Genomic DNA, 16,204 nt, shown 5'->3' with positions numbered 1-16,204 from the left:
TTACGCTGACAAAGAGTTCAGATTACTGATCTGCTCTCCTTTCTGGTCACCCTCCTGAACCTTCAGCACTCCTCTCCCCTCCTTTTATTTCCTCGCCTCTTTTTAACTTTTGTTTTTATTGCTCATTCTTTAATCCTCCCCTTGTATGCTAGCTTCTTAATTCTCATTCTCCCTCTGTCTCTTTGTTCCTCTCTCTTCTTCTCTCTTGCTCGCTAAAGTAACACGGGTGAATCATGGATAACCTGGAAAGCCCAACCATGGGATTTGTCTTCTGTACTGCGTTCTGGCAGCATAGTTAAACTCAGCATGTGGACTGCAAGATAACAAACAGAGACATGCATGCAACGCAGGATCGCCGGGCCTGCTTGGAAGCCCTCAAAAATCAGTCTAATTCCTTTGGGATCTTTGGCATTTATGCACATACATGTTCACCCACACACAGACACACACACACAGTGGGATTTAACATGTGCCACTCAGAGCTCTTGTTCACAGAATACTCGCTTTCCTTTACATATCACATGACAGCCTTGAAGTTGCATATTGTGAGTATACAAGGCATGAAACATGCGAGCACACACATACACAGTCACGTGGACATGATAATCGAGCAGCTCCAAACAGTCTAATCGTATTCATTTGTCATACTTTTCCTTCTATCAGCTCAGTGAAACAGCTGAAAAGAAGACAAATCCTGCAGGACCAGCAGATAATCCTCGGTAAACATGAGGCGTTTGCCACATGGCTCTGTACTACTCATAATCATCAGAGCAATAATTATAGTAGGCAGTGTCCCGTTTGGCACTTATCACTTGTAAGACCTCACAGTAAAGAAAATGTATTCTTTTACGATGATTTTAAAGACGATTTTATTGTTCATAAGCTGTTTGTCTCTCTGCTTCTCAACGTCCTGCGTATGTCTGTGGCTTGCAGCCTTCAGCTAATTGGGTCCAGCAGAAGAAGTGGATCTTTAAAGTATTTATAATTCATAACAATGTACAATTCAAAAAAGTATAGTTAAAAAATGGTCATTTAATGCGATAAACCTACAGAGAATTATTTCCTGAAGCCATAGTTTGCCTGTTTCCAACAGCTTTGACCGGCCTGCAGCTTTGGTTTCCTTTCACTGCAGCTCAGCACCAAACTGCAGATAAAAGAGCAACTATCTGGTGAGCAAAGTGAAGCTTTTATTTGCTAAGGAACCAAATCACGAGAGCAACCTGAGTTATCTTTTTTTTTTAATCGACATTTCTGCGTGTGCTCTGACCTTTGCTCTTCTTTAGATCTTTTTTCAGCCTCTGTGTGTTTCTTGCCCTGACTTTAGCTACTCCACCCGTGTGTAGCTGTCCTCCCTTTGAGTGTTTTTAGTCTATGTTTCCCCCTCTCTGCCACGTCGACTTGTATCATGGGTCATTACACTCGTCTATTACTGTAAGTCTTCCTGTGCACTGCCTGTTTTGCTGCTTTTATTTGTGTTTTATTTGTTTGTAGTTTCAAGTCTGTTTATTTTAAACTCTCTTCCTTTGTCCTCTGTTTCCACCTACAGATCATTACAGATGTTTCCTCTGGATTTGGTAAAGACCAGTATAAAAGTACGACATTTTCCACAATGATACAAACACAACTCCAAATGTGAATGATACTATCGCTCCTTAGTGGACAAACAAGCAATTAATGGTTGGCTCTGTCAAGTTAAAAGCATCTGATATGATGCTAGTTAATATAAAATGTGGCTAAAAGAAAGTTCAAAGGAATGATGGAACAGGTCCATGCATGGCTGTAGCTTATTTAAGTTGACCAGTTTTAGGGCATCAGTGAAAGTTTGTGAAAGAAAAACACTACGGTGCATCGATCTATGTCAAGGAAGACTGTTTAACAGAATCAGATCAGACTGCTGACACCATCTGTTACGTATATTCTGTCATCACAAAGTGGATTACATCTTATGCATCTATAAAGTTCACTTCTTTACAGTAAAATGAAGGTTAAAGCTTTATGTTTCTACTTCTGTGCAAGATTCAAATGACTCTTACTACCACTACTGAGTGCTGAGTGCATCCTTCATATGGAATAAACCCTCATGCACATACACAAAATTGTCTTCTGTGTTGCACTGGCAGGCAGTCATGCCAGCATTAGCATATGAAAGACAGCAGCTGAAGGTGTCTCTGTCGCAGTTGTTCTTTCTTGCTGTGGTATCTATTTTGATGGCTGTTTTTCTGTGTTCTTGCTGTCCCTCCTTAGGTCCATCACTCATACTCTTCCTTTCCCCCAAAGATGACTTTCCACAGTCCCACATGAGCGTAATCTCCATAGAGCATATTTGCATTATTTCTGGACACTCCAAATATGCCGTTTTGTCTGCACACAAAAAATCGAGTTATGCTGACTTTCAGGAATCTTCCTGTAATCCAGAAATCTGTGCATTCATCCGTTAAACTGAAAATGCTGAAGAATCTTTTTTCCACCCGTTTTTTTCTTACCCCGAGCAGTGCTTTTACATCTCAGAAAACTAAGAATTGTAGCGTAAAAAAGTTACAGCAAATCACTTATCACAGACAGAGCTGCCCTCAGCAGAGGAGCCTTTATCTCAGAGAGCAGCAGGGCGCATCTTACTAACTCAACCCTTTCTCCTCTTGTCTGTTACGCTCGTTCACTCAAAGGTGTAAATGTTCAAACAGACTAATTCCTTCAAAGCTATGAAGAGCATGAAAGACCAGTCTCCGCCCTCATTCCTAATTGATGGCCTCACATCGCAGCATGAACGCTGGATAAGTCTAGCTCATTAGCGGTAACTACACTACAGTTAGCTCCATTAAAATTACATTACAGACATTCTAGACACACCTTATTCTGATCCCCTTTCACTCTGCTTCATTCACTTAAAATGTCATTTACAGTAGATGTGCAATGTGAGTGAGCAGAATGAGCTTATTTCACTAAGAGCAGAAGAATAACCTCATTGTTATTCATAGGCTACAGCATCTTTCTGTAATAAATACAGTTAAAAACACCATAAATACAAACAAGAATGTTTTTTAATTCCATTCATTTGTCTTTATGAATATGCAATCCACTTATTAGAGTAATTGTCCTTAGAGGGTGTGGGGTTAGTGGGGTTAATTAAAAAAACAGCCACTAATGTGAAATCACCGTGTGATGCTCGCACTTTATTATCACCTCCAGCTCTCCTCCACACGGCTCTTTTTCCATCAGGCATTTTTTTCAACTCACGTTCGCTGACCATTCAGGCCATACAGTGCTATTGCTCATATTGTGCTTTTCTCCTGGGAAAGCCAGTAAATGCTAGCATGTGACCTCAGGCAGTTTCTGAACCCCAGCCTTTAGATCAACATGACATGATGAATGACAACATTTCACTGATGTTATGGCAGCACCTGGAGATCCTCCCTGTAGAGCTGCAGGATGCTGCATCAGAAAAGGACACCTGTGATGCTGGCCTGTGCTCTTTCCACTGCATTTCTTGCTGCAGTGGGCAAAAATGTACAGGAGACAAAAAGAAATGGACAGCTATCAGTGAACGAGATCCTAATAGAGGCTGAATATGAATCACGGCTGAATTTTGAATTTACATGGAATTTAAACCTTGACTGAAGGTTAGAGGGATTTTAACAAGTTTATTCACATCCAAAAGCAAAGGATTGAAACAAATGAAAAAAAAATGAATTATTGAAATGACAAAGAAGCTGCTTTGCAACATTTTAAATGCAGGAACCATGGAGTCTAGATGTTTTTTTAATCAAATCTTTTTTTCAGCTCTATTAAATTTACAAAATATTGCCTGTTCTCTGCACATATTTCCACGAGAAAATCACAACATTAAAAGTAACTAGCAACTAATACTCTGAGGGGAAAGGTTAAATCTTTTACTCTGAGTGTAGTGCGTCAGAAAATGGAAATATTAAACTAAAGTACATGTTCAGCTAAACTGAACAGATGGTTTTGTTTGAGGCGCTCAGATCTCTGAGAAGCTTTATCACACTGAAAGTCACAAGTGAAAAATGGTTGTGCACTTGGGAAGATTGAGAAGATTGTGTACTTTTTGATGTATAAATTTGCAAATCAAGAGCAGGCATGGTAGTTTATTGCTGGAGACCCAAGTGCAGGGCTACATTGCAACACACAGAGTGGCTAATCTGCACAGCCAAGCTTTGAATAGGCACACACTATGAAGGGCTGAAAAGGCTGTAATGAAGTTTGGACCCAAAGGCAGATACAATGGACAACTGTTTCTTCTCAGGCGTCTCAGGAAAGGAATCTTAATGAACAAAGCTGTACTGATCCAAGAGCACAGATATATGTAAGAACTGGATTAATATGAGGAGGGAAAAGAACATAAGCAACAACATGGAAGCCAGTTGACCACTATGAGGCAGAAGACAACCTGGCAAAGAGTAGAAGCTTGAGCTGGTGTTTGCTCTCTGATGATCTGCAGGTGAGGCGAGACTAGAGTGAGAAACCTAGACCCAAGGGACAGGATGGAAAAATACACCACAACCTGACACTCAACCTGAACCATGACACAAATATACACACATTAATTCAGCAAGTGTGTCCTTATAACTGCGTCACTTCAAAACATTCAATTTATATGTGCCTGTATATTTGCTCCTATAAAAACATTAGTAGCACACACATTATTAATTTTGAGCCTCATTTCCATTGCCTGTCGAATGTATATCGAACACACCTTCTCCTTTTAGCTCAGGTTTTGGTCTCCACCAAGTCTTGGAAAGCATCTATCTCTGAAATCCAGGAAGTTCGGAAACTCATTAATCCTCTTGCTAAAATAGCTCTTTTATTTTTTCTGAAGGCCAGTAGAAGAATTATGAGAAAATAATGCACTTAAGATACAACAATGCAAATAAATCATTTGGACAATCTTTCTATGGTATCGTCACTACAAATGGCATCTGGTTCATTACCTGTAGATTCATCCACTCTTATGTTTATTACAATTACTGTTGCAGCTTTTCATACATGGATTTCATGGATAGACTCTTTCTGTTGTAGCCTGGAATCAGTGAAAGTGCTGATTTGGTTTGGTTTGCCTTCTGCTAGCTATCTACTCCTATTATCTCCAACTAGATGATGTCAAAGGACTAAGAAACCACAATCCATAATAAAATCCAGTTTGATACATATGCCGTAACCTTTCCATGTTCCAGACTTTGATAAGCACAACAAACAGATCATTGTATTTCTAGGGAGGGAATAAAGAGAGCTGTGGCATCACTTGATGTTGTTTTCTCTTCTGTTCTGGTGCTGGTAGCATGCAGGGACAGTTTGTCCTCCACAGAAATAAAACAGCATTCATTTCTGTGTCCTTAAACAGAAGGCTCTTTGACGGATGAGCCAGATCTGGAGTAGTTTGATGTTTTCTAAGAATGAGCATAAAAAAGACGTTAGTCCACATTCTGTTTCCAACATGCAGTTTGCAATCATTTATTTTTAACCAATCTCCTTTTGCCTTAATCGGGTATTTTATTTTTTGGCCACATGCCATCAGGTAAGTAGTAACAATAATGAATACAACATGATGTAACTGTACTTTTAAAGTTACAGTGTGTAAAATCTCACTGCTAGATTACAGATTACAATCAGCTGGATTCAGTTTTTTTACCCCTCACAATTCAAGTCCATAATCCTTCAGTGGTCTCTGCCAAACATGTCTTAAACATGAAATCTAGACTGTACCTTGACTGGCCAGCATGTTCATTCTACTGTTTGTGTAAAAAACCCAAAAATAAACATAATAATGTATGCACACTATAAGAAAAAATGAATGTGTCAATATTTTGCATTATTTCATGTTTTTTAGCGCTTAAACAACAAAAGGACTCACACTTCATCTGTAGTGAGAGCATCCAGATACCAGACAGTTGCCTTTTGCTGTCTGGACAGTCTGTCAGTCCACTGTTTACGCCGTGCCCAGTGAGAAACTTGAACATCTATCGCCACATTTCTACGGCTCCCTAGCATTCAAACAGTCAGTCGAGAAGACAATGCCTGGTCATTGCTCTGCATTAAGGCTTATTTAGTACATCTCAGATACACAGCAGAGGCAGGACAGATCAAAAGTTTGACAGTTTCATAAACTGTTTGCTGTCATCTTGGATTGTTTAGTCAGGGTTGGTGGGGCTGCTCCCACTTTCTGAGTTGTCGATCCTAATGAAAGGAAATTGAAAATTCTGAAATTCCAAAAATGCAAACTGGGAATTCAGAAAATGTGACTGCTGACTTAATCTGGAACAACCTAAATTTACTTGGGGGAGAGCTGTAAAACTTTATGAAAGAGGTGCGATATGAATCAGTGAGTCAATGAAGTTCACTTTAGCTTGATGACAGCATACAGAGGTGAGTTGTTGAACTTTTCTGCTGTCAGCCTCTGTTAGTGAAACTTTATTAGAAGATATTGTTGGACTTGGATACTTAGCAAATAAACTTTTATATGAAGTGAGGATGTCATCAAACTGTTTATCAGATGGAAAGCATGATTTTTTTGGACAATGGAGCTCAACATAGCGTTATCTTATAAATAACTAGTGTTGTTATTGTTTAGCTGGCATTTTGTCAGCTATTCCGACACAGGAGGGTCGTACGTCTGCGAGACTTGACACGAGGAAGAACCGGATAACGTTTTATTCAGAGGTTGTCTCTTTCCTGACGTTTTTGCTTCATTGTTGAAGGAGACTCAAAAATAAAACATGTTTCCTCATACTTTATCTTGATTCTGCAGCTGCATAAATAAGTTACATTTTTGCCTCCACAACATGTGAACAAGTTCTCTCCTCCACCTTTGGCGTAGTATGTATGTGGCAGGGTGGTGGGACACCGTTACAGTCTCCACAAACCGGCGCCTGCTCCTATGTATTTTTAATGGATTAATTCAAAGTTTATGAGAATCCATCAGTTTAATGGAAGATGTAATTACATACAAATTAATGTATATTTATGACTACAGTATTTTTTTCCCATTAATCCAACTCACAAAATGATTTACTGTACCTTTAAGTTAATTTGGTCAACCAGTAATCAACAAGTGTTTTCATTACAGTAAATACACTACTGAGAAACGTTCAGTAACATTGCAGTTGTGTTTCTGACTACCTGGTAAATCTAATGTATTCACCCTTTGGCTTTCTGTTTGACCTCAACTAATTCCCAACGATAATACTAAGCCCTTCTGCTGCTACAGCAAATGCTTTGATATCTTTATCACCTGGTTGTTATCTGTGTGTCTTCCATTTATATCTGGGCAAGTAGGTTGCAGCGGCTTTTAAGCCCCTTTTTTTGTTGAGAATACCTAACTGATGTGTGTGAAAACAATATTATTAGAGCCATCAGAGTAAACAACTGGTTCAAACTCACTCTAAATCCCTGTAGGAGAACTGTGCAATTATTTAATCATTTTCTGTAGGTGCCTAATTGTCTCTGGATTGATGTTTTGATAGATTGCTAACATAAAACTGTGGATAATTGCTGCCTTACCTCTATCAACCATGATAAGGATGACACAAAACCATGACATGTTTTAGTTTAGAAATTAGGCGACACCATTTTTGGAAGCACCCCGGCTCCTCTAGAAAAAGGGTGTGACTCAGTGTGATGAGCCTTTAATTTATCGGATACCCATGTGTGGATGGGAGTCAGTTATCCCATACATGTGTGATGATATGCACACCAGCTGGAAAGCTCTCGCAGTGCAACAAGAGATGGTGCAACGAGACTTGTTTCCATGACTTTTTAAAATATTCAGTGATCAAGGTGGAGATTATGTCACAACTTTATGAGCCATTCTGGCCCTCACAGTGCCTGTGAAATCCCAAACACACATACATTTGAAGAAAGGTTGCTTTTAAAACTACAGAGGATCAGTAATGTGGAAAACAGAAATTATGTCTGAGAGATGTCTTAGCTTCATTCTTGATAAATTAAAAAAAAAACCTTAGGAAAACTCCTCTCCTGTCATTTGTCTAGTTTACACTTGTATTCGGTCTCTCAGCTTCCCTCATCTGAGCAGCAGGCCGTGGGGTCATGTTTACACAATGACATACAGGCGATATAAAGCAACAGCCACTCATAATCCAAAAGCTTTCCAGCAAAAATAGTGCCCATAAAAATCTGGGATTATGTTGTTTTGCACTACCGGTTCAGGGACAGGAATATCTCGTGCTCCTTCTCTCAATCTTTTTTAATCCTCTCTAGTTCTCAGTTGTTTTTTTGTCTTTCTCTCGCACAGCCTTATTCTCCCTCTTTCCTCCTCTAAATCTCATAAACAGCTTTAGTTCTTATCAGGATGGGATCAGACAGAAAGGGCTCAATTTGGAGGTTGAAGAGAAAAGTTTTCTGCAGATGCATATATATATATACATGTATTATTGTTCCAGAATGTTCTTCCACTTGCATTGAAAAGTATTAAAAGATATTGTGCCCATAACCCATCGTTGGATTTAACACCCTGGTACACTGTGGCCCTGTGTATATAAGCTGGATTAGAGGGTCTGACACAAACACAAGCAGGGACGCGCCCCTTTGGCTTTACATATTTGAGCAGCACAGCTGGATATCTGGCCCAAGTGAAATAGGATAAAACTTCTATTGTCTCCTCAATTCCTCGTTTTTATGTTGCGCTGCTCTCATCCCCGTAAATCCTTACAAGAGGGTGGCAATCTTTTTTAACCCCTCCCAACAAGGAGTTTGTCCGTCCTGGATGCATGTTCGCACAGGTTTAAATTGCCTGATAGTCACACAACATCCCATTCATACAGATGTGCTTCTGCAGGGACATCACTGTGCAAAGCACGACCACTGAAACAATCTAGTCTGTTTGTGTACGCCGCCAATGGGGCTACACTGAATTCATTCATCCATCTCAGCCCCCGCTCTTCCACCTGCTCACCCCTCTTCTCTCTGACCTCCTCATTTTCCCCTGATGACAAGATCTGCTAATGATTAATGATAAGCTGTGCAGACCATTGGTTGCAATTTGGGAGCATTTTATATGAGAGGCAGCAGGGGGAATTTTTACCCACTCTTTCTGGGTTCCCAGTAGTGTCTTTTACTCAACTGACTCCAGCTTACTGAGGAAAAGACACCAGAGGGAGCCAAGATAAAAGACACTTTAGAGAGGAAAGAACCAGCGAGCCCACATTCACTGCTACTAATAGCAGTATTTTGAAGAAAAGTCAGCTCTAAGCAGGAGTAGGAGGAGGCAGACGAGATCGGTGGTTAAAAATGTCATCTTACAGAGAAATACAATCCCTTTCTGTCGAATCTGGCCCAGTTTAAAAATTCTAAAGTTATCTTCTGAAGGCTTAACTGAACAGGAAAAGTAGGCAGTGGTGGTTCACAGGTTGTCAGTGCAGTTAAATGTAATTCTAATCTCCACATATATATATATATATAGATATATATATAGATATAAATATATATATATCTATATATATATATAGATAGATTATATAGATATATATATCTATATATATCTATATATATATAGATATATATAGATATATATAGATTATATATAGATATATAGATATATCTATATATATCTATATATCTATATATAGATATATATAGATATTATATATATCTATATATATAGATATATAGATATATAGATATATATATATCTATATATATAGATATATATATATCTATCTATATATATATATAATAGATATATATGTGTGTGTGTATATATATATGTGTGTATATATATATATATATATGTGTGTGTGTGTGTGTGTTTGTGTGTGTGTGTAATGTTAAGCAATCATGAAGAGAAAAATCCATACAGAAGGGCTCAGTTTAATATCTAAATGTTGGAATTGAAGGCCCTCTGGTGGTCAGACCTGTATACACTATTCACTGTTGATGCCATATAGATAAAAATAAAAAAAAAGGATCAAATCATAGATGCATGATAAAGTTATTTCATGATAAAGTGTTTTGTTCCACTGAGAGTCTGATAAAGCACATAAAGGATAAAATGTCTTCATAAACATGCACCCAATATTTCCTTTTATTATTGATGTGTCACGTGTATATTCTGATTGCTCTGATCAGGTTTTTGGTCTCACACACTGTGAACAATGTTTGTTTAAATTCCATAGTGAGTCATTTTCACAAATCTGGTTTTGTCTGATCAGAATTGCGAAAAAACGAAAATATTTGGTTTATTATCACAAGCCACAGTCTGTTTCAAGTTGTAATGTGCTGCCCCCCTCCCCTCACAGCATTTCTGATAAGCATAGACCAAGATGTGGGCTCACTTTTTCTTCTATCACCATGTCAGGTGGTTGTTTTATGAGATCAGTGGCAGCCAAGCAAGACCATAAAAAGTCGCATCAAACTAGAGCTGATGAAATTCCCGTCTGTCTTTTGTCATCGGTGTGCCTCACTGCTCCGTCTAACACACTGATATACATGCCTGTTGCGCCACGTCTCTAACACCACTGGGTGTCAGTGTGTCCTCACATTTCAGCAGCCATAGAGCCGAAAGGGTGAAGCGAGGACGTCTAGCTGAGCTCCACTCTCATGAGTAAACTTCCCCAGGGACATGTTGGGTGACTCAGTAGTTCACAGCAGCCTCAAGCTTGTTCCCTTGTTTTCTGTGTTCACTGATCCGTGCTGCCCCGCGTGGGAAAAAGATGAGAGATGCCAAGTTTTTGGCTTCACAGAGATTTTCATTGACTTTCAATGTCGTGTCCTGGGGTGAAGGTACTGGATTATCTAAGCTTTGATAAATTGATAAAAGAGGCAGTTTAAACAATATCACACAAGCTAATCTCTTAAAATTGCTTTAATAAAAGAGGCATTCAAGTAGAAACAAAAAGATATAATCAGAAGCTCTAAAGGTTAAAAAAAAAACCTCTTACACGCCTACATTTTTATCTGTTTTGTTGGTGCATCTACAACTTTGTTGATGGCGCTTTATTCTTTCTATAATTTTGTATGTCACACACACAGGATACTGCACTGCTCCATGATTTAGTTTTTAAGTTTCAAAATTTGAGGAAAGTTATACTGCCCAGCATTTATTTGACAGAGCCAAGGACTCTGGAAACATTAGATCATCTTTAATTGCTTTCTTTTTAATAGCAACAAAGTATGAAAAATTATAGCGTGAGAATAATGTGAGCATTTGAAAAGTGGTAAAAGAATCTGCATTACATTTCAGCTCAGTGTTTGGCTATGTTCTCTTCCACTTTAATGTTTGGTTTCATAATTTTCTGTTGTGTAGGCAGCTTAAAACCCAATGAACACTATCTGCTTAGCACACAGATAGCTACAGATTTTCATAGCTTTTAATTAGATGGTGACTATAGTGGAATCACAGCAACAAAAGAACCATGAAGTAAAATTGTTCCCTAATAGCCCCATGCATTACCTGCTGTATGCAGGCTTGGGGAAATGCATAGAAAACAAACACTAATCCAATGTTTATGCTGCAGGAGAAAACTATAAATAAATTACTGGAATAATTACAGTATATATAAACCAACCAAAGGCTATTTATTAAACTATTTGCGTACAATTTTTATGATTTAGTATATACCAATACTGCACTGGTGATGTACAAAGCACAAACATAATGTACTTCCAGACTGTATTCAGTGCATTTTAGAAATAAGAGAGATGAAAAGTGAACTAAGTGTAAAAGGTATGTTATAAATACAGGCGTCAGAACAAATGATTAAAAATATGTATATTTGCAAAAGTAACTTGTTGAATACTTTAACAGTAAGGCCATGATCACATATAAAACTGAGGTATAATTATAATTATTTCTACAAGCAAAATAGAGCTCAAAGGGTTTTGAATGAATTCTGATAAAACCGTGTAGGGGTGTAGAGCGGGCTCATGTTCAAATTTAATTTACATTCACCATGGTCTTCACGGTCAGCTCAGTGATTTATTGGTCAAAAATTGACAGTTAGAAGCTCTGATTCTTACAAGTGTGGTGTGTGATGTCAACATGTAAATAGAGTCATTTGAAGATTTAAAAAATTACATCACATTTGACCTCTGACGTCTCCTGTAAGGTCAATAGACTGAGCTGAAGGTCAAAGTGATAATAATCCCATATTTATTAAAACTATGTTTCTTACTGTTTGTATTGACATCATATGAACATACAGGAAATGGAACATGAGGATTCTAAATATAAGGTTACTTTTGAACTATTACAAGTAAGGTCGAACTTGCATAAACACATTATAGTTTGGATCCAAATATCACAGCACATTTGACCTTTGATCTACATTTCACATCTACATTTCTTTCAAGTTGACCCCAGAATGCGTTACTTTTACTGAACTATAAACTTTTGCACATATGCAAAATACCATACTGTTCACATAAAAGTAGATACTGGTCAGAGAGTGAGCTGCCTTGGCGAACATAAAGAGTGCTTCTTCTTGTTTTTAAAACGTGTTTTGTCTTTTTTTTTCTCGTTTTTCTTCAGTGTTTTCTGTTTTTCTGCAAAATCGTCGGCTACACTGCCAATCACCTGTGTCCTTTTCATTTAATTCAAATCTTTGCTGTCATATTTTGATTTTTATGGGCATATCGCTGTGAATTACGACTGAACAAAATCTCACAACATCATAAAATTATTATCACAACCAGATGTTTCCCTCACGAGCTGCTAGAGAGCGAGAAGCAACAGCCACTGCATTTACATTCACCAGGTGGACACTAACATAGCCCCAAATGAATCCAAACGAATGACAGCATGTCTGCTCATATCGCACCAGCAGATTTACCTTCATCTGATGATATTTCACTGTTATGTTTGAAGCACGGTCCAGCTGTTGGTTAGCACAGACTATAAAACTGTATAACGGTGATGTGCTAGCACTGATTAATCTACTATCGGCACTGTTCTGTATGAGTTTACATTTTACAGTTTGCTTCTTCGTGCAACATTACAAAGTGTAATTTCATTTAACATTCAAACAGTTCATGACTTGTGTAACTTAGTTCTTGTTGGTACAAGAAAGACTGAAATCTGCATGTAACCTATGGAAGCTGGCTCATGACCCAGAGGGTCAAGTAGACGGTGATGCAACTGTAATAACATAAGACGTGTAATTATCAGTGTCATGACAGCATTTTTGGCCAAATTAATGACCTTTAGTGACAATGTATGAGCTAACTATTAGTACTGTGGTTAGATTTTCCCCTCTGTGTCATTCAGACTGAGCTGGGATGAGCAACAATCTATGCTGGTGATACTGGACACTGCAGATGAAGCTCAGCTCAGGCTTGTTGTTTTATTGTCTGACACAAGATGTGTGTCTTGACTGTTCATCACAAACACACACACAAAAGCAGAAGTTTTCCTTTGGCTTTTCTTTCACTCCCTTTCCAATCCAATCCAAATTTATTTAAAGCACATTTAAAGACAACACATTGGAATCACACACACACACACACACACACATACACACCGTAACATGTGGAGGTAACTCACATGTGGAGATTTACACCAGTGTAAAGGGCATTAAGATTACCATTAAGTGTCTGACACACTCTGGGATCATTGCTCAGATTGTCCTTTAATGTAATTGTTTTTACTTTTTTCTGTATTTTGGTCAGACTCAGCAGTGGCATTAAATCCTGGAAACACCAATTATAATCCACACCACTGTTCAGTGATTATTTCGGGTCCATAACAACAACGAATACTCAATATTTATTTTATTGCAGCCAGCAGATCCTGCCGGTGTTTAGAGAACAGAGTTTTTATAGCCTTGTTGTTAATGTTGACATGTTTTATTTGAGTTGCTGCTAGTTCTTTTTTTTTTCTTTCTTTTCCTTTTTTTGTTTTTTTTGCTGTCACATTTAAAAAATGAAGAAGTGCTTCTAGATGCAGAGGTCAAAATTCTGTCACGCCTCTGAAGCTTGTCGATGTTGTGACTTCGGCTCTCAGTTGTTAAATGGAGGGTCAGTCATCACGATTAATGCAAACTATAAAGCTTCTTTCTGTTTTATGGAGCAGTTTATAGTCTGGCAGGGGTATAAAGGTATTTTAAATGTCCAAACTGAGCTCTGTCAAAGCGAATTAACAACACGAACTCACACTAAATAAAAGATCTGAGCAAATTTAGTTCACCAGTCAAATGACTTGACTTTAAGCTTTAAAACGTCAAATCTTTGATTCCTTTAGATCCTACCAGACTTTGGGTGTGCCTATTCAAAAAAAAAAAAAGGGGGGGGGGGGGGTGCTCTCAGCACTAGAATGCTGCGTCCAAAGCACCATCATCTCAAAAGGCATTACGCTACAAGATGAACCATTTAGCATGGGTCATAATAGCAGTTTGTGGAGAAGCAGCTGGAGGCAAACATGTAAATCTGTTTGCAGCTTTCCTTTTACAAACTGTGGCTCCATCTCAAATACTCATCTTCCTCATGTAATCACACATCAGCCAGCAGCAGCTCCCCTTCCGGACAACCTACAGAAATAGCATCAGTACTCTGTGGCACGGGGAGGTGCCAATGTGTACCGTTATATTTGAAACTACAGTATGTGGGTATTACCATGGAAACTGCAGAGAGCTGTCCAGATTACATACTGCATCTTGTTGAGGCTTGTGGTTCCAACGTTTCAACAACTAAGACTTTGTTTTTTACACTAATGCACCAGAAATTTGCTTCCAGCTATTTCTCTTTGGGTACCATTAAACTCCCTAATGTGACTTTTAAAGAACTGTTATGATATGATTGTGAGTGCTCATAATAGGCTATTGTGGCTTAATAATGCTCATACTGTAGGTGAAATGTTCACCCTACCCCGGAGCTCGTGCTGTGTTTTCACAGCGTACTGCACCCTGGGGTGAATGAACTTGCGACCTCACTGAGGGAATGGCATGTTAAAAAGCTTAAATCCCTCTTGTTTGATTTCCTGTTGCACTGTGGGAGAAAATAACTTGGGTCAAAGTCCATTTTCTTAGACTGCACCAGAGGGGACAGAATAATAATGACAGCAGATTAAAATGAAGACTTAATATATCCATAAAAAACAAACGAGAAAACAAAATCTTTATATAAATGATGTCATTATTCTTTAACCGTAAAGGGGAGGGCCAATTTAACGGTTAAATCCGTTCAGCCAATAGCGTGCAGGCGGTGGCACCCGAAAACACTGTGCGATGTTTAAGTGCAGTTAGACTTTTTTAAGCTCAGCATTGGGAGAAGAATGCAGTGTCTCACTCTCTGCCGAAAGTGTCTTATTTTCGCCAAAGGGATGCAGGAGTTTTTGTTTTTGTTTTGTTTTTTGCAGTAAGGTAAAGTGATGAGAACCACTAATACAGCTTGCATCATTGCTTGTTCACATTTGAAAATAGGGGCAGCCACATTGAGTGTTATGTTGCATGGAGTATACGTTGACACTTTTGCCTGCATTGCCAAATGGTGTAGTTTGCAAATTTATAAGAATTTTATATTGCATCTTCATTCCAGTGCAAAAATTGCAAACATTTTAGAATCTCTGATGTGAGAATTTCATGCTGTTCTTTACCATCTACTGAATAAAAGAAGAAACAATGGAAATGGCATTTCTACTGTCTTACACACAGCATTGTGGAAAGCTGTTTCCACCAGAAGCGTTCCTGTTTGTTTGTTTGTTTGTTTGTCAATCAATCAATCAGTCAATCAAGCAAGGCTTTATTCGCCACGTGCAGGTTGCCCTGCAGTGAAATAGAATACCCCCGACTTTACACACACAACACAGACATCACATGGAGATACAGGTCGGAGATCGGTAGCGTTACAGAAAAAACACTGAAATGTACACTACAATGGGAAAGTTCAAGAGGAAAAAAAGAGACCTCTACTCATGCTGGGCTCCTGGGAGGACAGCATGAGGACAGGAAACATTCGCGCTACCATTCCAGCGCGGGCTCAGACCCGCCGAGTTCCCAGGAGGGAACAAGCATCGAAGGCGTTTGGAAAGGGAGGGGGGATGAGTGTGTGCATATCAGTGTATATGTATGTGTGTGCGTGTTTGTTTGTTTGTTTTGCCACCCATAAGTCAAAATTTCAAGTCATTAATTCAAAGTTTCTACCTTATAACTCCAAATTTCAATTTGCTCTTCCCATTCGTCTTATTTTCTCAGAACCTTGAGTTAGACAGTCGATTTTGTGACAAATTTGTGATAATTATACATAA

The 16,204-nt window shown here is 38.6% G+C and overlaps 1 protein-coding gene across 1 annotated transcript in view; it reads right to left on the bottom strand.

Annotated features, from left to right (window-relative positions):
* Positions 1–16,059: 16,059 nt before the first annotated feature.
* LOC120743988 (putative helicase mov-10-B.2) overlaps positions 16,060–16,204 on the bottom strand; it is a 34,010-nt gene continuing 33,865 nt past the window's right edge. Inside the window, exon 20 of the mRNA XM_040048078.1 lies at positions 16,060–16,100. Within this exon, the coding sequence (XP_039904012.1) occupies positions 16,075–16,100 (26 nt within the window). The 3' untranslated portion in view covers positions 16,060–16,074. The remainder of the gene's footprint in view (positions 16,101–16,204) is intronic.

This window comes from Simochromis diagramma, unplaced genomic scaffold, assembly GCF_900408965.1.
Source record: "Simochromis diagramma unplaced genomic scaffold, fSimDia1.1 OVJJ01000387.1, whole genome shotgun sequence".
Taxonomy (NCBI): domain Eukaryota; kingdom Metazoa; phylum Chordata; class Actinopteri; order Cichliformes; family Cichlidae; genus Simochromis; species Simochromis diagramma.
This window is presented reverse-complemented; position numbering and strand designations above follow the sequence as displayed.